At 41.0% G+C, this 25,498-nt stretch overlaps 1 protein-coding gene and 1 pseudogene across 7 annotated transcripts in view; one reads left to right on the forward strand and one right to left on the reverse strand.

Moving 5' to 3' along the window:
* LOC114652431 (gastrula zinc finger protein XlCGF57.1-like) overlaps positions 1–10,864 on the reverse strand; it is a 596,652-nt gene extending 585,788 nt beyond the window's left edge. For 3 of the 7 annotated variants that reach the window (XM_051927956.1, XM_051927958.1, XM_051927957.1), the window contains exon 1: positions 10,039–10,864. In XM_051927956.1, the coding sequence (XP_051783916.1) occupies positions 10,039–10,675 (637 nt within the window). In that variant the 5' untranslated portion in view covers positions 10,676–10,864. Of the gene's footprint in view, positions 1–7,256 lie in introns of all 7 variants that reach the window. The other 4 variants (XM_051927953.1, XM_051927954.1, XM_028802812.2 and 1 more) reach the window with 3 other exon arrangements.
* The window catches only part of LOC114652498 (oocyte zinc finger protein XlCOF6-like), a 389,468-nt pseudogene that overhangs the window by 181,920 nt on the left and 182,050 nt on the right, over positions 1–25,498 (forward strand).

Consider the following 25,498-nt stretch of genomic DNA (forward strand, 5'->3'; position numbering starts at 1 on the left):
CCACCACAGTGGGCTAAGAAGTGCCTTGGGGTCTTTGTTGCCCACTCCAAAGCTTCATCCTGACATCCTGAACTAAATGTGATATTCTAAGTTAATTTTGCTATTTCTGCACAATTTACATCAACTGAGTGATTGCATTATTTGTCTTGTGAGTCCACATCCTTCGTTTTTAATATTTCTACTGCTGTATGCGTTCAAAGTTCCCCTTGGGATTCATAAAGTTTATCTAAATTAATTTAGGTTCTCTCTTTAAGATTTCTTATATGAAGTCCCAGTCAATGTGCCCTCACTTTGAAGGGCAGCTTTGGGTCAGAGAGGACCAAACTGTCAACTTTCTTGAGTCTCCAAATGAGTTCAGTCTTGTAAAAGTGAGAAGTTCAAATGAGACCATCAATCAGGAGCTTCTCACACATAACAATTCAACATACGAGTACTACAGTCATCTGCTTGGTTTAAACAACTGGCTGCAGGGCTTCTGCAAGAATCAAGACATCGGTTTCATCAACAACTGGGACCTCTTTTGGGAAAGACCGCGTTTTTTCAAGCGAGATGGCCTGCATCCGAATAGCTTTGGCACCCGGGTCCTCTCCGAAAATATATCCAAGGTAATTCGTTTGTCTTGACTATCTATCTCTGCTTTTCACCCCTTCCGAAATGCCACTCCTGTACTTGGTCATGATAATTGTTTAATAAAATCTTCCATAAAAGTGCACAACATAAATAATGTAATAACCAATCTTAATGCACATAGAAAATGTAGGCAATACGGCATAAACACCAATAATTTAATTAAAGTTACTACTTTAGATGAACAATGTATTAAAACTATAAAAACAGATCATAGATTAAACAAAAAATACATGCAGAGCGGCGCTAATAAAAATAACTTAATTCCTGTTCCAAATATCAATAACGCACATAGTATTCATCTCTGCTCCTCCGAAACATTGAATATGGCTTTATTAAATATTAGAGCTTTAACTAACAAGACGTTTTTTATCAACGATCTTATTAGTGATAAAAAAATAGATTTTATTGCACTAAGTGAGACGTGGCTTAGCTCAGATGGCGCAGCTGTTTTAATCGAATCTGCGCCTCCGGATTACAGTTTTACTCGTGCTGATCGCCAAGGAAAGAGAGGTGGCGGACTAGCAAACATTTACTCAAGCAGGTTAAAATGTAAAAATATCAGTTTTGGTAAATTCAAGTCTTTTGAGTATCTCGCCATTATTATTCAGGGAGATTCTCACGTTCTAGTATTATCCGTGTATAGACCTCCAAAATTCAACGCGTCTTTCTTTGAGGAATTCTCTGACTTGATGTCAATCTTAATTACGAACTATGACACACTCTTAATAGTCGGCGACTTTAATTTTCATATAGATAATCAATGTGACCAGAAAGTAAAAGAATTTATGAACCTCCTGGACTCTTTTGATTTGAGACAGCTCGTTAATCAGCCTACACATAAAGCAGGTCATATGTTAGACTTAGTAATTACTAAAGGACTAAAAGTTGATATAAAGCAGGTCATTGATATTGGTCTATCAGACCATTTTCTTCTACTTTTTAATATAGAAATAATGATAGAAAACACTCATGAGAAGCCTATTGTTAAAAAACGCTTCTTTGACTCAGCAGCAGCTTTAAAACTTTCAAACATTCTAACCAATCAGTCCGTTTATAGTGCCAACTATAATAGCGAGGAGAATGTAAATAGTAAGGTGGAAAGATTTAATACTAAAGTGAGGGCTGCTGTTGACTTAGTTGCACCTGAAAAGACAGTTAAAAAATCTTCTAGCATTGTTATACCTTGGAAGACCCAAAGAGTGTCTGATTTAAAGAGAACATGCCGTAGAGCTGAGCGTAAATGGAGGAAAACTAAACTAACTATTGACTATGAAATATTGAAGGTTAAAATAACAGAATACAATAACACAGTCCGTCTTGAGAGGCGCTGCTATTTCTCTAAGCTTATAAATCACAATGCTAGTAATCCCAGAGTCTTATTCTCAATGATTGATCGTCTGTTAAACCAGGTAACTCAAAGGAATGCCTCCTAAGTACTTCCAGTAAAACCTGTGAGGCTATCGCTGTATTTTTCAATCAAAAAATTAATGATATTAGAAATAACATAGTATATCTCCCCAACACTAAGGATCCTCCTAAACCCCAGTACTCCATAATAAATAAATTAGAGTCTTTCACTAGGATAGATTTACCTGATTTACATAAAATAATTTCTCAAATGAAACCATCCACCTGTGCCCTTGACCCAATACCAACAAATTTTTTCAAAAAAGTATCGGGCGTGCTTAGTGATAATGTTCTTGACATAGTAAATTCGTCATTAGATACAGGGGTCTTCCCAGACTGTCTTAAGACTGCGGTAGTTAAACCCCTACTTAAGAAAAATAATCTCGATCCCTCTGCTCTTGAAAATTATAGACCCATCTCTAACCTGCCTTTCTTAAGTCAAATTCTAGAGAAGGCAGTCATTATGCAGTTAAATGAGCACCTCAATAAACATGCTATTCTTGATAAATTTCAGTCAGATTTTAGAACAAATCACAGCACAGAAACTGCACTCGTTAAAGTAGTAAATGACTTGCGGGTAAATGCAGACAGAGGCCATTTATCTGTTCTCATCCTCTTAGATCTGAGTGCCGCATTTGACACCATTGATCATAATATTCTTAAGAATCGCCTTAGTCAATGGGTGGGCCTCTCTGGCAGTGTCTTAAATTGGTTTGAATCCTACCTGGCAGGGAGAAAATTCTTTGTTAGTTGTGGTAATTATAACTCAAAGACACATGATATTCTATATGGTGTTCCACAAGGCTCTATCCTGGGTCCACTGCTCGTCTCAATCTACATGCTTCCATTAGGTCAGATTATCTCAGTGCACAACGTGAGCTACCACAGCTATGCTGATGACACACAGCTGTATTTATCAATAGCACCTGATGACCCTGAATCTCTTGATTCGCTAACACAATGTCTCACTTGTATCTCAGAATGGATGAATAGTAACTTTCTCAAATTAAATAAAGAAAAAACTGAAATCTTAGTGATTGGCAATAATGGATACAATGAGGCTATTAGAAATAAACTGGATGCATTAGGATTAAAAGTCAAATCGGAGGTAAAAAGCTTAGGGGTAACCGTTGATTGTAATCTGAATTTTAAATCACATATTAATCAGATCACTAGGACAGCATTTTTTCACCTAAGAAACATAGCAAAAGTTAGACCTCTTATATCATCGAAAGATGCAGAGAAATTAGTTCATGCATTTGTTTTCAGTCGGCTAGATTACTGTAAACGCACTCCTCTCAGGACTACCCAAAAAAGAAATAAATCATTTGCAGCTAGTGCAGAATGCAGCTGCTACCAGGAAAAGAAAATCCGAACACATTTCTCCAGTTTTGATGTCACTACACTGGTTACCTGTGTCATTCAGAATTGACTTTAAAATTCTGCTTATGGTTTATAAAGCTTTAAATAATCTCGCCCCGGCTTATATATCGGAATGTCTGACACCTTATATTCCAAATCGTAACCTCAGATCCTCAACTGAGTGTCTCCTTAGAATTCCAACAGCAAAACTTAAAAGAAGTGGTGAGGCGGGTGGCCTTCTGCTGTTATACACCTAAAATCTGGAATAGCCTGCCAGTAGGAATTCGCCAGGCTAATACAGTGGAGCACTTTAAAAAACTACTGAAAACACATTACTGTAACATGGCCTTCTCATAACTTCACTGCAATTTAATCCTGATACTCTGTATATCCAATTCATTATAATAACTATTCATTCAAAATCTGTACTAACCCCTACTCTCTCTTCTGTTTCCTTTTCCGGTGTCCTGTTGGTGGTGGTGTGCGCCACCACCATCTACCCAAAGCACCATGATGTTCCAACAATGATGGATGGATTAAAAGCCAGAAGTCTGTATGACCATCAGCATCAAGTGACTCCGTGAAAAACCCGAACTACAAAGAGGACTATTTCATTTATGTTAGGTAGAATGCCCAGAGGGGACTGGGTGGTCTCGTGGCCTGGAACCCCTACAGATTTTATTTTTTTCTCCAGCCTTCTGGAGTTTTTTTTTTGTTTTTTCTGTCCACCCTGGCCATCGGGCCTTACTCCTTTCTATGTTAACTAATGTTATCTTATTTTCATTTCTTATTTTGTCTTTTATTTTTCTTCTCTTCATTATGTAAAGCACTTTGAGCTACTTTTTGTATGAAAATGTGCTATAGAAATAAATGTTGTTGTTGTTAAGAGTCCTCATTCCTCTTGGCACACTCATGCCGCTTTAACGATGCCAAGCCTTTAAGGATGATGTCCAGTGCTGTGTGGAGTTGTGTTTGTGCTCAGGGGTCAAGGGAAGACCCTTGTTGGTAGTGGACTGCACTCATTGTATTTCCAACGTGCTCCTTCTTCAGGTCTTTGCTCTGACGTTGTCTTCTTCAGCTCACTGTTAAGACTGTTTGCCTTGACTCTTTGTGGCACAGGAGTTTTGGCACTGAAGCCCCCAATCCATCATAATGGCACAGAGCTAATAAAGCCCCCCAGTTGTGTCACAGAAGTTTCAGAATGTCCAACTCCAATACCTATAAGGAGGATATATGCTGCTTTGATTTTGAATGAAACAGCAGATCAGCCAAAGATGATGGGGTCGGCTTTGTGGCTCCTTATGTTGAATGGACAGTGTTGTTGTGTCAGCCACTAATATCCAGAGATGATCTGCTGGACGGCAGTGTGATAATGTCCACCTGCTTTATGAGTATCAGCTACAACTGTCATCTGGAAAGAGGAAATGTGGCTAATCAGATGTTTGCACATCGAGAAACTGCAGCAAAACTCAACAGCAAAAGATTCAGAGCAGGCATTGAGAAAAACCAAAGTGCTTAACGGAGTCATAATGAAAATCACCAGCAGTCACCGACTAGAAGATATGCCTTAAATCTCGATGTCAAAACTGCAAACTAAAATGTTTTTTCTCTGAATTGATCATCAATCCTATGAGTCCCCACAGTGAAGTTCTTGGAGGGTTGAATCCTCAGCCTCAGGCCATCGATTCAAAACCATACAATAATTTAAAGGCGTAACTCCACAAACATCTACACTCCAAACTTTTAACGTAGACAAAGCGAGATTTATCAGGAGCCAATAATCAGATGACGTACAGTTTCCAAAATCTAGACACGTAGCCATTAATGCGGTCAAAGTGAGAATAAGCCTGAATTTATACTCACACACTGAAGATGATTAACAGTTGGATCCTCAATCTTGGATTCTGCCTCATGTGTGATGAAGGGTGTGAGGCCGAGCGTCAGTGATGTGGCACTTAATTCTAGGGAGGCAACAGTGCAACACGTCCTAACAACACAGTCAAGAAGGATAAAGCTACAAAATGGCAACAGGCCACACTTACAATTTAGCAATAAAAACAGTTTATTAATTGTCAATTCATTATTAACACCACATGCTCATGTATTAATAATCTCTAATGTACAAGGTCTCCAAGAACTCAAAGTAGCAGAAAAAAATATTTAAAGAAAAACAAAAATGTCAAGAACGTTCACATTGTAACAGGCCTGGCTCATCTCTGATTAACTCTGCTGGTTATCAGATGAAACGCAGAAAGCAAGCTGATGAAATGTCGGCTAACAGGAGCACCGCAGAACAATCCCACCACTCAGGTGAGTCCTTCTGAATGAAGACAGACCAGGGAGGGCAGCTGGCTTTGTTCACGTCTTACAAGTCTGTCCTTCTCAGGAGGGTGAGCTGGCATACAGGGTCGAGGTGGAGCGGCTGTCAGAGTGGCGCAGAGTCAATAACCTGTTCCTCAACACCACAAAAACGAAGGAGCTTGTTATTGACTTTAGAAAAAACAAAACTGACATCCAGCCATTCATCATTGGTGCAACCAGTCTGAAGAGGGTCCCAGTGTTCAGGGCTCTGGGCATTGAGCTGGAGGATGAACTGACCTGGAGCACCAGCACCAAGGAGCTGCTGAAGGAGGCGCAGCAGAGACTGTACTTTCTGAGAATCCTCAGGAAGAACCATCTTTCAAAAATCTGCTCCTTGCCTTTTATCACTGTTCCATCAAGAGTGTGCTCACGTACGAACTGTGTGTGTGGAACAGCAGCTGCACTTCCTCACAAAGGAAAGCGCTCCACAGGGTCATCAGGACAGCGGAGAGAACAACTGGTTGTACCCTCTAGAGCAAATCTACAGCTTCTGATGCCGGAAAAAAGACATTTCACAGGATTCATCACATCTCTGTCATTGCCTGTTCCAGCTTTTGCCATCGGGCAAGAAATACAGAGAAATGAAAACCAGGACAAGCCTCCATAAAAAACAGCTCAAATCCAAAGGCAATCACGGCCCTGAACTCAGAATAAAACTACTCGACATCTTTATCCCAATGTGCAATATAGACCTTAAGTCAATCAGTGCAATTCGTATATATAACAAGTGCAAATTTTATATTTTGTCAAATACTTTAATTAATATTCGGTTTGTTATTATTTTCTCTCTTCTTGTCTTATTAACTCTTATGCCTCACACTGAGTTGACTGCACCTTCAATTTCATTGTTCCTTTGTAAAAGTGACAATGACAATAAAGATCTATCTATCTATCTAATTGTCCATCCTGCTGTTGGAGTTTATTGAGCTCCTGAGGCCTCCAGCTTGTAGTCTCGACGTGAAGAAACGTTGTCTTGGGTATCGATATGAAGAAGGTGCTGAACTCAAACTGAAACCTGAACCAACACATTCAGAGTATACAGCGTCCTTCACACACCACCCCAGGATATACTGACATGGAGCAAAGGGACATCCGTTATATTTTTAGGTTAATTTATCAAATGAACAGCTGGGTCAGCAGAGATCCTTCTGTGTTTTCTGCTTTGTCTTCCCTTTTTCTCTTATGTGTCAGAAAATAAAATCAGTTCATTTCATTTTCATTGTGTTCTGCATTCATTATCATGTTAAACTTCTCATGAAAATATTATTATTTTAAATAATATTCCTTCTACTGCGGTGGGTTGGCACCCTGCCCAGGATTGTTTCCTGCCTTGTGCCCTGTGTTGGCTGGGATTGGCTCCAGCAGACCCCCGTGACCCTGTGTTCGGATTCAGCGGGTTGGAAAATGGATGGATGGATAATATTCCTTCTATACATTAATTGATATTCTTCAGAACTGTGGTGCCCCGTGCTGACCCTAAAATGCTGTTCGGACACCCTCTTCAGGTCTTAAACATTTCTCTTTGAACCCTGAATGTTTCATTTTATTTGTATTTAGATCTTCTTAAATTCCCACTTTTGGACTCACCCTTGACACACAGCTGATGAGTGTGTTTGGTTTGTAAAGACTCTTATCATTTATAAATGATAATCTAAATTAGTGTAAAAGTCTTATAAAGCCCCTCTACATTGGTCTGTCATGTGATGGCTCTCTTTTTAGTCCCCTGTCCTCCTCGACTGTCCCTCCCCAGTTTCTGATTGGACAGCATTGGCTGTCAGCTGACGTCACTAAATGACTTCTTCATTATCAGGGTTAAGAACGGCTGTCTGCACTCAGCTCAGGTGTCAGCCATCAGATGACATCCCAGAGATGGTACAAGTTCATTGCTGCTCAGATAAGACCCCATATCCAAAGCTCTGAAACAGAAATATTCTCCTCGTTGTCAGTGGCACCTCCTGGTAGTTGGCACTGCACTGTGGATTTGATTTGACTTCTCCATTTTTTATTATTACATTGAACTTTTTCAGTTGTGTTCTGTGGTTGAAGCTGTAATCACCACACAGTACTGTTGCTACCTCATTCTGTTGTCTGGTGTTTGTATTGTTCACCATCTTATGTCACAGCACTGGTGCAGAGATGATCAGTCCCTCTATAGCTGATGTCCTGGCAGTACAGTTTCTGAGTCCTTCATTAAATCTTATGTGTTGCTGATGGCGGCTGATACAGGAGGACCACTTTCAACATTCAGATCAGCTAAGAGACTTCCCACAAGTAAGCCAGTCATTTATGAATATGAAGACCACTGCTGTCTGAAAAGCGTTAACCACATTTAGGGCAACAATGAGGTTTTTTTTATAAGTTGTGGAAGAAGATTCTTGCTGTTTTTGAAATGTGTTGTATTCCAGTGTGAATTCATATGCGGCTCTGAGGTTACCTTATATCTGCGATCTGTTTGCCACTTTAAGTGTTTTCTCCACTATTCTCATGTATTTATTAACTACTTTCAACTGGAGTTCTTTACCACATTCAGAAGATTTTCTTCATTTTTGTTTGCCTGAGGATCATTTGCCATTTCTGGGAGAGGCTTTACTCCAATATGACTTTGTGTGTGTCTTCAAAAACTTTTTCTGAAAGAGTAACTTTTACCACATTCAGAACAGGTGTACTGCTTCTCTCCAGTGTGAATCTATCTGCAGCAGCGAAGTGCGTTTGGATGCGAGAATCGTTTGCCACACTCTGGCCAGCAATAAGGTTTCTCTCCAGCGTGAATTCTCATGTGATCTTTAGGTGTAGTGCTGTCTGAGAAAAGCTTGCCACCATCAGAACAGCTTTGTATTTTACCAGAATGAATTATTTTATGATTGTAAAGAGAACTGTTATATGAGAATCGCATTCCACATTCAGTACAACTGTAAGGTTTCTCTCTAGTATGACGTCTCCTATGATTATACAGAGAATTAAGGAGTGAGAATTGTTTGCCAAATTCCAGGCAATGGTGAGGTTTCTCTCTGGTGTGATGTCTGATGTGACTTTTTATGGTGCTTTGTTGTGAGAACTGCTCATCACATTCAGGACAACAATAAGGTTTATCTCCAGTATGTGTTGTGATGTGAAACTGAACTGTGCTTAAATATATATATATATATCGTTTCTCACATTCAGAACAGTAATGAGATTTTTCTTCAGTATGGATTTTGGCATGTCTGTAAAGACCTTTCTGGCATGTATAACATTTGCCACATTCAGAACATACAAACTGCAGTTTCGCTTTAGTGGGAGTTGCTGTGTTTACTTGAAAAGAGCTAATGTTTAAAACCTTTTTCCACCTTGAGAACAGCAATATGGCTTCTCTCCAGTATCAATTTCTTTGTGACTTTGAAAACTGCGTTTGTCAGAAACTTTTTCGGCACATTCTGGACAGCAATCAGGTTTTTCTCCTTTTGTGAATTTGTCTGTGCCTATGAAGATGGTGTCTACTAGAGAACGACTTACCACACTCTGAACAGCAATGAAGTTTTTCTCCAGTGTGGATTCTTCTGTGCCTCTGAAGATACCTTACACATAAGAACGACTTTCCACATTCTGGGCAGCAATGAGGTTTTTCTCCTGTGTGGATTCTTCTGTGCCTCTGAAGATAGCCAATACATGAGAACGACTTTCCACATTCTGGGCAGCAATGAGGTTTTTCTCCAGTGTGGATTCTTCTGTGGATCTGAAGATGGCTTCTGCTTGAGAATGACTTACCACATTCTGGACAACAATTAAGTTTATCTCCTGTGTGGCTTCTTCTGTGGTTCTGAAGACAGCTTCTGCTTGAGAACATTGTACCACATTCTGGACAGCAATGAGGTTTTTCTCCAGTGAGTATTCTTCTGTGTCTCTGAAGGTCGCTTCTCCTTAAGAACAACTTACCACATTCTGGACAACAATGAGGTTTTTCTTCTGTGTGGCTTCTTCTGTGGTTCTGAAGACTGCTTCTCCATAAGAACGACTTACCACATTCTGGACAACAATAAGGTTTTACTCCTGTGTGGATTCTTATGTGGTTCTGAAGATTTCTTCTGCTTGGGAACAACGTACCACATTCTGGACAGCAATGAGGTTTTTCTCCAGTGTGTATTCTTCTGTGTCTCTGAACGTCACATCTCCTTAAGAACAGCTTACCACATTCTGGACAACAATGAGGTTTTTCTCCTGTGTGGCTTATTCTGTGGATCTGAAAATTGCTTCTCCTTAAGAACGACTTACCACATTCTGGACAACAATGAGGTTTTTCACCTGTGTGGATTCTTCTGTGACTCTGAAGATAGCTTATACATGAGAATGACTTTCCACATTCTGAACAACAATGAGGTTTTTCTCCTGTGTGGATTCTTCTGTGCCTCTGAAGATGGTTTCTCCTTAAGAACGACTTCCCACATTCTGGACAGCAATGAGGTTTTTCTCCTGTGTGGATTCTTCTGTGCGTTTGAAGATCACTTATACGTGAGAACGACATACCACACTCTGAACAGCTATGGGGTTTTTCTCCTGTGTGGATACTTCTGTGCCTATGAAGATTGCATAGATGTGAGAACGACTTACCACACTCTGAACAGCAATGAGGTTTTTCACCTGTGTGGATTCTTCTGTGCGTCTGAAGATTGCTTAAACGCGAGAAAGACTTACCACATTCGTGACAACAATATGTTTTATGTCCAGTGTGAATCTTCATATGCTTATTAAGATCACTCTTCTGTGTGAATTGTTTGCCACATTCCAAACATTTTTTTCCAGTGTGAATTTGGATTTCTTTCTCCACTTGTTGTCGATCAGTTTTGATGGTTTCTGTCTGTGTTACTCCAGTAGCAGGGTGAGAACTGCACTGCAAAAAGGCTGCTGTCAGGTTCTCTGATCCTTTTACTGATTTCTTCATACCTTTCTCTTTGTATTGAGGAGAGGGCTGACCAAATGAAGGTGGAGAGAATCTACCATTCTTCTGTAAATCTGAAATAAAACAAACATTTTAAATATTATTATAATTATTATTTTCCTGACCTGTTTATCCAAGGTGACTCACAATATTTGAGACACAACTGGTTACATTTCTCTTGTTCTTCCAACTGGAGCACAGGCAGGTCACGTTTTTTGCTCGAGGTCACATGGTGTCAATAGCTGAATTTGAACCTGCAACTTCAGTGTTTGGTGTCCAAATTGCTAACCACTGCCCGCCTTTTGAAATAAATGAAATAGCACAAGTAAAGTGGTGGCACACTGGTTGGAGTTCCTTCATCACACTGAGGTGCCATTTATGGTCTGGAATTCCATGTGTGATCTTTACATGTTCTGCTGCTGTCTGTTCAACTTCTCCACCTTTCTCTCACATGTGAAAGACAGGCCTGATCTGATCAATTGAACACAAATCAAAATCAGCCAATTTTTACTCCAAATGACTTGACTGATTATCAACAAATTAGCTGATCTTAACATCTGATATCGAATGATAAAAAGCATGCAAGACAAAGTTATAACATTACCAAAATACAGAAACACGTCCTCGCTGGTCTAACAGTTTTATTGCCTTCCAAGAAGACAAAACAAATTTGCGGTTTGTAATATACAGGTGCTGGTCATAAAATTAGAATATCATGACCTCACAGGTGGCGCAGTGGTAGTGCTGCTGCTTTGCAGTAAAGAGACTGTGGAAGATTGTGGGTTCGCTTCCCGGTTCCTCCCTGTGTGGATAGCGCTTTGAGTACTGAGAAAAGCGCTATATAAATGTAATGAATTATTATTATTATTATTATATTTCAGTAATTCCATTCAAAAAGTGAAACTTGTATATTAGATTCATTCATTACACACAGACTGATGTATTTCAAATGTTTATTTCTTTTAATTTTGATGATTATAACTGACAACTAATGAAAGTCCCAAATTCAGTATCTCGGAAAATTAGAATATCAATTACGACCAATGCAAAAAAAGGATTTTTAGAAATGTTGGCCAACTGAAAGGTATGAACATGAAAAGTATGATCATGTACAGCACTCAATATTTAGTTGGGGCTCCTTTGGCCTGGATTACTGCAGCAATGCGGCGTGGCATGGAGTCGATCAGTCTGTGGCACTGCTCAGGTGTTATGAGAGCCCATGTTGCTCTGATAGTGGCCTTCAGCTCTTCTGAATTGTTGGGTCTGGTGTACTGCATCTTCCTCTTCACAATACCCCATAGATTTTCTATGGGGTTAAGGTCAGGCGAGTTTGCTGGCCAATCAAGAACAGGGATACCATGGTCCTTAAACCAGGTACTGGTAGCTTTGGCACTGTGTGCAGGTGCCAGGTCCCGTTGGAAAATGAAATCTGCATCTCCATAAAGTTCGTCAGCAGCAGGAAGCATGAAGTGCTCTAAAACTTGCTGGTAGACGGCTGCGTTGACCTTGGACCTCAGAAAACACAATGGACCAACACCAGCAGATGACATGGCACCCCAAACCATCACTGATTGTGGAAACTTTACACTGGACCTCATGCAACGTGGATTCTGTGCCTCTCCTCTCTTCCTCCAGACTCTGGGACCTTGATTTCCAAAGTAAATGCAAAATTTACTTTCATCAGAGAATATAACTTTGGACCACTCAGCAGCAGTCCAATCCTTTTTGTCTTTAGCCCAGGCGAGACGCTTCTGACGCTGTCTCTTGTTCAAGAGTGGCTTGACACAAGGAATGCAACAGCTGAAACCCATGTCTTGCATACGTCTGTGTGTGGTGGTTCTTGAAGCACTGACTCCAGTTGCACTCCACTCTTTGTGAATCTCCCCCACATTTTTGAATGGGTTTTGTTTCACAATCCTCTCCAGGGTGCAGTTATCCCTATTGCTTGTCCACTTTTTTCTACCACATCTTGTCCTTCCCTTCGCCGCTCTATTAATGTGCTTGGACACAGAGCTCTGTGAACAGCCAGCCTCTTTAGCAATGACCTTTTGTGTCTTACCCTCCTTGTGCAAGGTGTCAATGGTCGTCTTTTGGACAACTGTCAAGTCAGCAGTCTTCCTCATGATTGTGTAGCCTACAGAACTCGACTGAGAGACCATTTAAAGGCTTTGGAGTTAATTAGCTGATTAGAGTGTGGCACCAGGTGTCTTCAATATTGAACCTTTTCACAATATTCTAATTTTCCGAGATACTGAATTTGGGACTTTCATTAGTTGTCAGTTATAATCATCAAAATTAAAAGAAATAAACATTTGAAATACATCAGTCTGTGTGTAATGAATGAATCTAATATACAAGTTTCACTTTTTGAATGGAATTACTGAAATAAATCAAATTTGTCATGATATTCTAATTTTATGACCAGCACCTGTATATGCAAAAAGAAGTCAGTGATGGAGGATTCTCTGCTAACACTTTCAACAATACAAACCTTATTCAGCATTTGAGAAGTCAACACAGAAGGGACTGGTGTGAAGAGCGAGCTGTTCAAAGGCTGAGGTGACCATCAAGCTTAGTCTAGCTCAGTCACCTACTCTCACTCGGCCTCCAATAATGGTAGCACTTAGAAAACTCAACCTTATAATACTGACAGCAAGAACGCCAAAGACTTACTGTGATAGCAAAAACAGTGGAATTCGTAAGCCTGGACAACCAGCAGCTTTCAGTTCTGGAAGATGTCACCTTCTAGATCATTTAGATCTACGATTCCATCTGCCAGTGAATGTTTGTTGATTGATTTATTTGTATAATTAATTAACCAGGCATTAGACGTGATTAAAATCCCTTTGATTAGCCTTTCAGTGAATGTGTAGGTAGATGGGAGGAAAGGGATGCAGAGTTTTACTGAGCTGGTAAATAAATATAAATCGTTATCAAGTGGATGTCGATTAGTTAGAAATTATAATCGGCTCTCTTACTGGCTTGTTGGGTAGAATGGTATGAGCCTAGTTTTTAGACCTAAATAAAATAATACTAATTATGCATAATAAGCATCGAGTGTGAAAAGTCACTATACATTTATGAATTCTGTAACAGATATTAATCTCCTTAGTGCCGGTGTCTCGACCACACAGACACACTCAGAGCGACAGACGACAGCCGAGAGATCCAAAGAAACTCTCCGCCAACAAAACTGCAGAATGCATGAAGAAATTATCAATAAAGATAAATATGATATTTGAGTCTGCAGCATCAGAGGTGAATCTTTATCTCTGTGAACCTCATACCACAAGAGATGCTGGGCCACTGGCTTCCTGGAGGACCAATAAAAGTTGTTGTCCTACCTGTGCCCTCCTTATACGAGTGGTGACAGCGAGGGTCTGTTCAGTATGACAGCACACGTCATGGATGACAGGAGGACCAGACTGCCCTCAGAACATGCAGAGATGTTTATATTCGTAGATAAGAACCTGAGGCGTTCACCAACACTGTCTCATTTTCTTCTTGTTGTAGTAGACGGCTACAAATATCAAATTGAACATTTGATTAGAAATGTGGAGTATGATTAAGACATGCCTTTTGTTTTGTTCAGCTTGTTTTTGTTCTTTTATGTGTGCATTATGGGTAAATGTTTTTTGTGTATGCTGTATGCAGTAGCACTTTATTATGGAATGAGAAGTTTATGCATGGCTAAAAATTCATTTATTATTAAAAAAGAAAAAAGAAAAACCATTATTATAGGGCGGCACGGCGGCACAGTGGGTAGCGCTGCTGTCTCGCAGTTAGCAGACCTGGGTTCACTTCCCGGGTCCTCCCTGCATGGAGTTTGCATGTTCTCCCCGTGTCTGTGTCGGTTTCCTCCCACAGTCCAAAGACATGTAGATTAGCTGCATTGGCGATTCCTAAATTGTCCCTCGTGTGTGGTGTCCTGCGGTGGGCTGGCGCCTGGGGATTATTTCCTGCCTTGCACCCTGTGTTGGCTGGGATTGGCTCCAGCAGACCCCCATGACCCTGTAGTTAGGATGTAGCGGATTGGATGATGGATGGTATTATTATTATTGATATCAGCAGATCCTAATGGAATGGGTGATCAATAGCACCTCTAAAGACTCCGATAGGAGCCTTGCTACCCAATAATGTGTCTAAATTTAGGTTTTCTCTTCTTAATTGTAATGTATGTGATGATATTTACATCCTCTCGAACCTAATCTGGCCTAAAAATAAACATAAAAATATATCCGCTTGTGTTAGGGGGGCACAGTGTTTAGCACAGCTGCTTTATTGTTCAGGTGTCCTGGGGTCATATCCTGCCCACAGTTGTTCCATACTGGGGCCCTGAATGGCGTTTCTGGTTATTCTGGTTCTTCCCCTCATCCTCAGAAACATGCAGGTGAAGTGGAGTGGCGACTCCAAATTGACCCGATGTGACTGTGGGAGACAGAAGGGCCCAAGATCACCTCCAAGTGAAGATTTCACACTAGGGAATCCATTCCCGAACAGGTTTATCCATTCCCAGGAATTCAGGAATCCTGCATGTCATTCCTGGGTATCCCGGGCTCCCGGTGATGACACAGTGCACGTGCATCTCACATGTGAACAGTTTTAGAACGATCAACACGTATTTTTAATAAAACTACTGCAATATGTTGACACCAATAAAAGACTAACCTTATCTACAAGCAGTTCATGCTGTCATATAAGTACATGTATCTAGTTAGTTGCAGTAATAAGAGCGTAGAAAGCACAATGTTTCCAGCGTTTAGTCATCCAGGCGAAAGCGCACCTTCGTGCAGAGTACGCCAGCCGTTGAGAAAGCACGCTCTGCATCCACTGAAGTAGGCAGCACAGTCATCAGATACTGACAGACTTGTTCTAAACAACATCCGCGCTTGCCGTTGCTCTGAAACACCGCCATTTCAGCTTTTACTAATGCATCCAGTTTCTTATCATAATTCTGTGATGGCAAGTTACTTGGCACAGATAATGCGGATGCAACAGACTGAAGCATTGCAATTTCAAGTTGCTGTTCAAAGCTGTCAACAGCACAGACGTCAATGAACTCTGCCCCGTCCTGGCATTCGTGAGCTGCAGAGTGCAGACACCTCCCAGTCCACTGTGCTCAGTCTTAGTGGGAGCCGGGAGTCTGACTGCTGCTGGTCTGTTGTTGACTAAATTAATCAGCAACACACTACACCGTGGGCCAAAAAACCGTGCCACTTAAATATTTTCAACTATAACTCTGTTATTTCTTGATCGATTTTTGCACTTTTATTTGCTATATATGCGAGCTTGGCCGTTCCCATTTTCCCAGGAATTACAGAAGTTTCATTCCCGGGAATGAAAAATGCCTGTGAATCCCGGGCTCCCAATTACCGGAATGGATTTCCTATTTCACACCACTGCCAACTTGTCCAGGCCATGCTGCCCCAGCAAGTTCAGGCTGAGAGCAGAACACAAGATGCTGAAAGAAGACCCTGAGACCCCCTGAATGTCATCACGGCTCGTACAGGTAATAATAATAATAATAATAATAATACATTTTATTTATATAGCGCCTTTCCCATGCTCAAGGCACTTAGCTCTTGTCACTGTTAACGTCAAAGTGCACGAGATTACCATTAGAAAGATGAGGCACATATTAGGTGGGCACTGGCTTGAGAAAATTCACTCTTATTTAGAGCACAGGGCTGAGGATTTCATTCTTATTTATTTATTTTGTTTTGTGGACATTTCTGCCTTAACTGTCAAACAATTTAAGAAATGTACATGTCTTTAACAAAATATGACTTTTGATATTTTCATTGAACGTAATGCACTGTTGGCCTAACACACGTCACAGCTTCATGATGTTCAAGTTATGCGCTCAACACTTTAGATTTTTCCTTATTCACTCAAGTTTTTCTAATTTATCATTTATTAGGTAACCTATTGTTTATTATCATGGGCCCGAGCAGCTGGTCTTTATCCAAGTTCAACTAACCGTGTTTTCCACTCTCATTTCAATCTTCTAAAAACATCAAAGCACCCACCGTTAGAATTTATAAATGCTCTCTATCTTTTATATTTAATCACATTACTCACTTATTCCAACACTCCCAGCTGACTCTTCTCCTTCTCTCTCATTTCCCTCAGTGATTTTCTCTTCAGACTCTGATAACTCTGATTTCAGCTCTGCAGAATTCTCCTGTGTAGCCAGTCGTCCCGCATTAGTGGACCAGGGCTGTAAACTGGATGGAGATTCTTCACAGGCCTCTTGCTTGAAAATATTCTCAGTTTCATGCTTTTGAAGTTCAAGACCACCAGAGAAATCATTCAAATCCTCAGCTTTAATGGCAGCAGTCACCTCCTTGCACTCCTCCTCCTCTTTAAAAACTGAAATTCTTTCTTCGTGATCCTCCAGCTTCACACACACATCCTCTGGTGTGAGCCAATCAAAGTCCTCTTCTTTAATGCCCACCGTTCTTTCATCCACACCATCTTTTTTGACAGAGGCCATGTTCTGTGTGAAACTCTTCTCTCCCTTAAGTGTCTGCCCTTCTCAGATTCACTTCTCACATGGACAGCCCTGAGCTGGAGGCCATGTGAAATGGGAAAGCCCTGTGAAAATAAAAGTGGGAGAATTAACTTAATAAAGTCAGTAAAAATAATGAGCAGACTTCAGGGTCATAGTGTCCTCCATGAGGTTTGGTTCAAACAATTCAGATGTGATCAAAGTGCACTGCAGACCTTCATTAAAGGGGATTTGCATACATTACATGCATGACTACTGCAATGCGGTGTTCACTGGATGTTCAAACTGTTCTTTATACAGCCTCCAGTTAATCCAAAATGCGGCTGCGAGAATTATTACAAGAACAAGAAAATACGAACACATAACTCCAGTTCTTAAATCCTTACACTGGCTCCCGGTTAAGTTTAGGACAGATTTCAAAATCCTTCTTTTAACATATAAAGCATTAAATGGTCGAGGTCCGGCTTACTTGTCTGAACTTATCATGACTTACAAACCAGAGCGCACATTAAGATCTCAAGATGCTGGTCTGCTTATGATTCCAAGGATTAATAAAATAACAATGGGAGGCCGAGCTTTTAGTTACAGGGCCCCTAAACTGCGGAATGGTCTGCCTGCTACTATAAGAGATGCCCCTTCGGTCTCAGCTTTTAAATCCCGGCTGAAGACTCACTACTTCAGTTTAGCACACACTGACTAGAGCTGCTGATTAACTGTACAGACTGCATCTCAGTTGTTAGTCATTAGCACTTAAACATAAGTAACATGACAGTTAGAATTGTATACTAACCCTCACTTATTCTGTTTTTCTTCCCGGTACTCAAATGTGGCACTCGGTGCCACGGCCCACCTGCCAAGTTGTTTTGCCTGCCTAAGGTAAAGTCATCCCAGATGGAGGATCGCAGGAATCGTGGGAAAGAGGGGTCCTTTCATCGGATTGGCTGGCCCAGCACTGTTTCAGCCGTGGAATGGCCAAATGGGGGAGGCAGCTTGAAGGATGAGGTCTCCAGGACTCTAAACAAATCCAAATCTTATTATGGGATATATCATCTACTATTAAATTCTGCTCTGTACTTCTAAAATTTATATTTTTTATTTCTTACTATATTGAGAAATTGTTCTGTTCTGTGTACTGCATTGTATTGAACCCCTTCTTTTGACACGCACTGCACGCCCAACCTACCTGGAAAGGGGTCTCTCTTTGAACTGCCTTTCCCAAGGTTTCTTCCATTTTTCCCTACAAGGTTTTTTTGGGAGTTTTTCCTTGTCTTCTTAGAGAGTCAGGGCTGGGGGGCTGTCAAGAGGCAGGGCCTGTTAAAGCCCATTGCGGCACTTCTTGTGTGATTTTGGGCTACACAAAAATAAACTGTATTGTATTGTATTGTATTTCATTCCCACCATGTAGATATGACAACACTTTATCTACACAGCACCATCATGTTTGGACACAGCAATGGCAGGTCTATTAAAGCTGTCATATTTAGGGCTTTGTTGGCTATAGACTGACATGAATGTCAAACAGGAGTACGGGGTCTTCACATCATTTACACATTCACACGTTTTAGTGCAGGAAGTGTTGTAAAGACAAAGAGACCATCAGAAATTGTGACAATTCATTCATTCGTTCTCAGATAAGAGTACATGGAGCACCTCAGAAACTACTTAGTGATAATGGTGGGGAATCAGAGAGATGGCAGAGAATTTTAACATTGAAACAAAGACCACCGCTGCATACAGTCCCTGGGATAATGGACTACCTGAGAGACACAATCAGACACTCACTGCAATTATACAGAAAGTGATAAAGAATACTGGATGTGACTGGTTAGTGCCAGATTAGCTCCACAGGGCACTAAAGGTAAAGAATACCATGCCCAAAATTCATGGGTACAGGTCATATCAGCCGGTGTTTGGCTGAAATCCAAATCTTCGTTGTGTTCTCGTGGACAGACCACCCGCCCTTGAAGGCACCACTAGGAGTGTGTCAGTGGAGCACATATTCCAGCGCTGCACACTCCAAGAAGAGCATTTACTGAAGCCGAGTGTTCAGACCGAATACGGAGAGCACTCCAGAGACAAGTTAATTCTGAAAATGATAAATCTGAGACAAAGTGGACGACAAAAGAGTGGACTGTGCAGAATGGAAGGGACCTGCAGAGGTCATTGGACAGGATGGAGTTGTGAAATGTGTCAGACGTGGAGGTGCACTTGGAAGGGCCCACTATTCTAGACTACGTAAAGTCAACGGTAAAGGCAACAATCGACATAACACCAGCAGTGAGAGAGATGAAGAGAGAGATTTACCTAACACTAAATCAGATAATGAAGACACTGGAGATGAGGAGACTCTAAACTCTTCAGTCCCAGTAGAAGATGTCGATGTTGAAGTTGAGCAAACTCACAGCTTAAGACGGAGTCATTGTGTTTGTCTAAAAAAGGGGAAAACTATGAGATATGTGGGCAGAGATGGTGGCATACAGATAAAGTATTAGATTGGGCTGGCAAAGCAGAACTTGGTATAATTTAGAGTTTACTGATCCTGACAGCATTGCTGACACAGAAGGGTCTGTTGATACATCAAGTGTGGATAATCTGCAAGCTGAACCAGAAACTAATGAACTGCAACTATGGGACTTGTGTGTGGAAATCACGGAGATATCAGCGGAGTCAGCAAAGCAGGAAGAGATAAGCATCTGGGAAAGAAATGGAGCATCTGTGGAGGTGGAAAACCACAAGATGGATATGCCCTTTAAAAAGAGACTTCAGCAGGAATCGTAACTAAACCACACCTACTGGCACGAGGGTCTGAGGGGCAAGATAGGAGTGGGCTCAACAGGGATTCACCATCATGGTCATCAGAATCTGCTCACCAAGGTCTCTGAGGCGGCACTGACACTTTAAACAATGAGGACAGACAGTTGAGCTCCAGCCCATAATAGTCGAGTCGCAGCTCTGCAGCTTTCAGATATTTTTTATTTTTATGGCTTCATATGGTTGTATGAAAACAGCCCTGATGGGCTCACCACTACCCTGATTTGAGTCCTGTTCTTCATTTAACACGGCCATCTCTAGTAAGCTAAAGTATCAAAGTGTACAGAAATACTGAAAGTAGTTGTAAAGGATAAAAGACATTAAATAAAACAGTAACATTACAAATATCACAAAACTGTACTCGTAATGCCATGCCAGCTATAGATTTTACTGTATCCCTCCAGCAGCACTAGCTTGTGTAATGTTTGTATTTTTATTTCCCATTAAACAAATTAAAGTCTCCCTGTTACAGTGAAACTGCATGAGCATCTTTCCTGACGAAATACCAAAAAATGAAATCATTTAAATTATTTCAAAAAGGTCTCAGTATGAGAAAAACTGGTGGAAATGAAACCTGAATGCGCCCTGTAAAGTTACATCATGCGACTCCACTTTAGTAAAGTTTGTCGATGACGGCTTTAGAGGAAAAAAGAAAAAACACAAAAAACACGCAGAGCTCGAGAAAAATCAGGAGTAGCATCCACTTGCACAGCCACAGCACCACACGTCACCGCAGTTGTAGACCTGCAGTTACAGACCCAGAAGTGACGTCACTGTTGTTTCAGGATTGACTTCGTAAAATTATTTTTGGAAGGTTTCAGCAGGTCTTGGCAAAGTCTGGAAAGTAACGTTGGGTCAAGGACCCGTTCAGAAATTAATCGATAAAAACGAGAAGGAAAAAAAGTACAGTACATCAAACCAAATAATATGCATCATTGTGAAGTTCAGAGGGTTTCTGCTGTCACGTCGTGTCACACATCAAACTAAACAATACGGATCGTTTCTATGAAATACACCATTAACATTTACGTTGTGTTCGGGTCTGTGGGAAACACTTAACATGTCGACATAATTAAAATCATCAAGATCTGTGTTAATTGAAAAAAGTTTTTTTAGTTTACATTCATGAAATGAAATATACAATATAATTACAATGTTTACACCACATTAGGGTAATAATAGTGAATAGTAATGAAAGTGATTATGCTTTTTAAAATGTACTATGCATGTGTGCAATATTGTTCTAAAACAATTTAGAATTAACATTTTAGCCAGTCGAATATTTTTAAACATGTATGTGAAGAAAACGGCAATACATAATCTACACTGAATTATGCAATATATTAATTGCCTTATATAGAACTGCTCTAGTGTTTGTCACTTATTATTATAAACAGTGGCCCACCAACAGAAAAAAAAACAAATATACTAATAAGAACACAATTTATTTATATAGCACCCTTCCTATGCCCAAAATTCAGAAAGAACAACAGGACCGATATAACATTGGCTACAAATAATATCTTTACTAAATAAAGATAAATATAGGATATACAAAACATTCAAATAGAATAAAAGACAATAATTCAGAATAAAATACAACATATAATACTACAAAAAAATCTTGAACAAATAACATAAATTGTGATTAAAAATTCAAACCCTGAGTACCTGGACAGACAGAGGGGGTAAACTGACAGAAGGGGCCGAATGTCAGGTCTGTTTAATGTCCTCCTAAACTAATGAAGTGAGTCAGCTGATGTCATTAATGTCAGGAGGTCAGTCCACAGTCAGGGCGCTATATACAGCTGAAGGCCCTGCTGCCACCCACAGTGCAGGTTAGTGGGGGGCACAGAATGAGAGGACCTTAGTGGGCAGGTCAAGAACAGAATTTGATATTCAGTCCTGTAAGACACAGGGAGCAGTGAAGGTGCAGCAGGATGGCTGGGATGTGCTCGCTGTTGGTGGTTCAACGACAACAACATTTATTTCTAGAGCACATTTTCATACAATGGAGCTCAAAGTGCATTACATAATGAAGAAACAGAAAAGAGAGAAAACAAATAAGAATTACTTAAATTAGGGAACACTAATTAACATAGAATTAAAGTAAGGTCCGACGGCCAGGAAGGATAGAAAAAAAAAAAAAACTCCAGACGGCTGGAGAAAAAAAAAATCTGCAGGGGTTAAGAGGTCACAAGACCACCCAGACCCTCTAGACATTCTACCTAAAATCAATGACCTCAATCAGTCCTCATGGTATTCAGGGTTCTCATGGATGAATTTGATGATGATGGTCATGTGGACTCCTGGCCTTTAATCCATCGTGTTCGTGTCAGGACACTTGAAGTTGAATTTTGAATCAGCTGGAGGTGTGATATAAGATTATATTATTATAAAATTAAGATAACTTAATTATTATATTATAAATTAAGGCATGAGGGTTGCCCTGGACATAACATAAGGTACATAGTGTCTGACAATGGGTCCAAGGATTTCACGGTGCCCACCGTTGTTTAGCCTGTAGAGGTCTGTGCGTCCCTCCATGGATGTGCCTCCCCAGATATACCATCACTGAGCCACCACCAAACTGGTCATGCTGAACGATGTTACAGGCAGCATTACATTCTCCACGGCTTCTCCAGACACTTTCATGTCTGCCACATGTGCTCTGGGTCAACCAGCTCTCATCTGTGAAAAGCACAGGGCGCCCACCAGTGGTGGACCTGCCAACTCTGGTATTCTATGGCAAATGCCAATCAAGCTCCGCGGGGCCCACTAGAGGACGTCAGGCCCTCAGGCCACCCTCATGTAGTCTGTTTAATTTTGTCAGAGGTCAGAGACATTCAGTGGCCTGCCTGCTGGAGGTCATTTTGTAGGCTCTGCCAGTGCTCATCCTGTTCCTCCAGTCCTGCTAATGGGTTAAGGACCTTCTATGAGGGGCCCTGTTCAGCTCTCCTCGAGTAACTGCCTGTCTGTCTCCTGGAATCTCCCCTATGCCCTTGACACTATGCTGGGAGACACAGCAAACCTTCTGGCAATGACACGTATTGATGGAGAAGTTGGACTACCTGTGCCAGCTCTGTAGGGTCTAGGTATGGCGTCATGCTACCAGTAGTGACACTGACCGTAGCCAAATGCAAAACAAGTGACAAAACAGATGAGGAGGGAAAAATGCCACTGGCCTCCCTCCACCTGTTAAACCATTCATTCCTGTTTTGGGGTTCGTCTCATTGCTGCCCCTCTAGTGCACCAAAGCAGCTGAAACTGATGAACAAGCCCCTCTGCTACGTGACTGACCAGATCAACAGCCTACAAGTGTCACTGACTTGATGCTATACTCTCATCAAAAAGTGTTCCTTTAAATTTTTTTGAGCAGTATATTTTAATGTAATTTTGTGGTTTTCTAAGTCACTACACAAATTATTGAAATACACGCAATGATAGTTTTGGTTGCCTCACACTTCAGTCCTTCACAAATGCAGTAGTTTACAAACATTGTACTTTATTTTCTCTTTGAGAAGCATGAAAGATAATTGTGGTGAATCTCAACTTATGATGACATTTTTGCTATGTATGTACTATTGAACCCAGCCGTGTAGGGTCACCCCTATACGCCGGTCCCAAGCCCGGGAAAATGGGGAGGGTAGCGGAGAAGGACCTGGCAACCCACTTCGCGAATTTGTTGCCAAGAAAATTCTATGGATACGCTCTCGAACGTTTCAGATATGGTGCCCAAAGGTAGGACCCCCCAGGCCGGCGGATACCCAAAAAGCAGGAGCTGCTGAGGTCAACAATCAAGGCAGAATTGCCCGATGTACAAACAGGTTTCAGGCGGGGACGCGGCACTCGCGACCACATCGCAAACCTGCGTTGGATCATTGAAAGATGTCGGGAATATCAAAAGAAGATCTACCTGTGCTTCATAGACTACACAAAGGCATTTGATTGCGTTGACCATATGAAACTGTGGGAAGCCTTAAAAGAGTTGGGTGTACCACCGCATCTGGTTAAGTTGATCAGATCATTATATTCTGAGCAGGAAGCCACAGTTCGGACACAATGCGGAGACACTGAATGGTTCCACTGTAGAAAAGGAGTGCGACAAGGTTGCATCCTCTCCCCCTTTCTGTTTAATCTGTACGCGGAAGTCATCACGCGGAAGGCAGGACTGGAGGAGTCAGAAATTGGAGTAAAAATCGGCGGAAGAAACATCAATAATCTCCGATACGCTGATGATACTACCTTGTTGGCTGAAACGAAAAAGGGACTTGAGGATTTGATAATAAAAATCAAGCACGAAAGCGAAAAAATGGGCTTGCAATTGAACTTAAAAAAGACGAAAGTAATGACGACCGCAGTCAACAACATCAAAATAAAAATCGGCGATGAGGAAATAGAATGTGTTCAGGAATTTACTTTCCTAGGCTCAAACATTGACCGGGGCAGAGAACTTTGCTCAGAGATAAAAAGAAGGATAGCGCTCGGCCGAAGTACAATGCTGAATATGGAAAAAATTTGGAAAAGCAGAGATATCAGCCTCACCACTAAATGCAGGCTAGTCTATGCAATTGTTTTTCCAATAACCATGTATGGATGTGAAAGTTGGACCCTGAAAAAAGCCGACAGAAGGAAGATTGACGGATTTGAACTTTGGTGCTGGAGAAAGCTACTCCACATTCCATGGATAGCGAGAGTAACGAACAAAGAAGTGCTAGAGCGCATAAAGCCGGATATCTCGTTAGAAGGGAAAATTACTAGACTCAAATTGACCTATTTCGGCCATATAATGCGATCAAATTCGCTAGAAAAATCGGTCATGCTAGGGATGGTAAGCGGCAAAAGAAGACCCGGCCGCCAGCGGACTCGTTGGCTTAACACCATCAAAGCAGACATGGGCATGAACATAACACAGCTCAAAGAAGCTGTGCAAGATCGAAAAGTGTGCTGAGAGCTAGCCTATAGAATCACCGAAGGTCGGAAACTATTGAACGGATGACACACACACACACATGTACTATTGAAGGACTTAGTTTTTAAATCAGATGGTCACTTTATTTTAACATGCAATGTAAATAACCTCTTTACTCTTTACTCTCAGATCAGTTCTTCACTCTGTGTGCAGGAAGCAATGGTAAGTCACCTGGGGCCTCATGTATAACACCGTGCGTAGAACTCACACTATAACATAGCGTAAGCACAAAGCGGGAAAGTACACACGCACAGAAAAATCCAGATGCAGGAATCTGTGCAATACGCAAACTCCCACGTTCTTCCACTACATAAATCCCGATCAGCGTGAAAAGTAACGCACGTGCACGCGCCTTCTGTCCCACCCCAACACTTCCCAGAATTACGCCTCTTTGAGTATGCAAATCAATATAAATAGCCTTCTGTGAAAAGACAATGGGAAAAGCACGGGGGAAAAATATAAGTATTTCAGCGAATACCAAGTGGAGGCAATGGAAAAACGTACTATTTATTGGTTTAAACAGTGGTATAAT

Source organism: Erpetoichthys calabaricus, chromosome 5 (assembly GCF_900747795.2).
Source record: "Erpetoichthys calabaricus chromosome 5, fErpCal1.3, whole genome shotgun sequence".
Taxonomy (NCBI): Eukaryota; Metazoa; Chordata; class Cladistia; order Polypteriformes; family Polypteridae; genus Erpetoichthys; species Erpetoichthys calabaricus.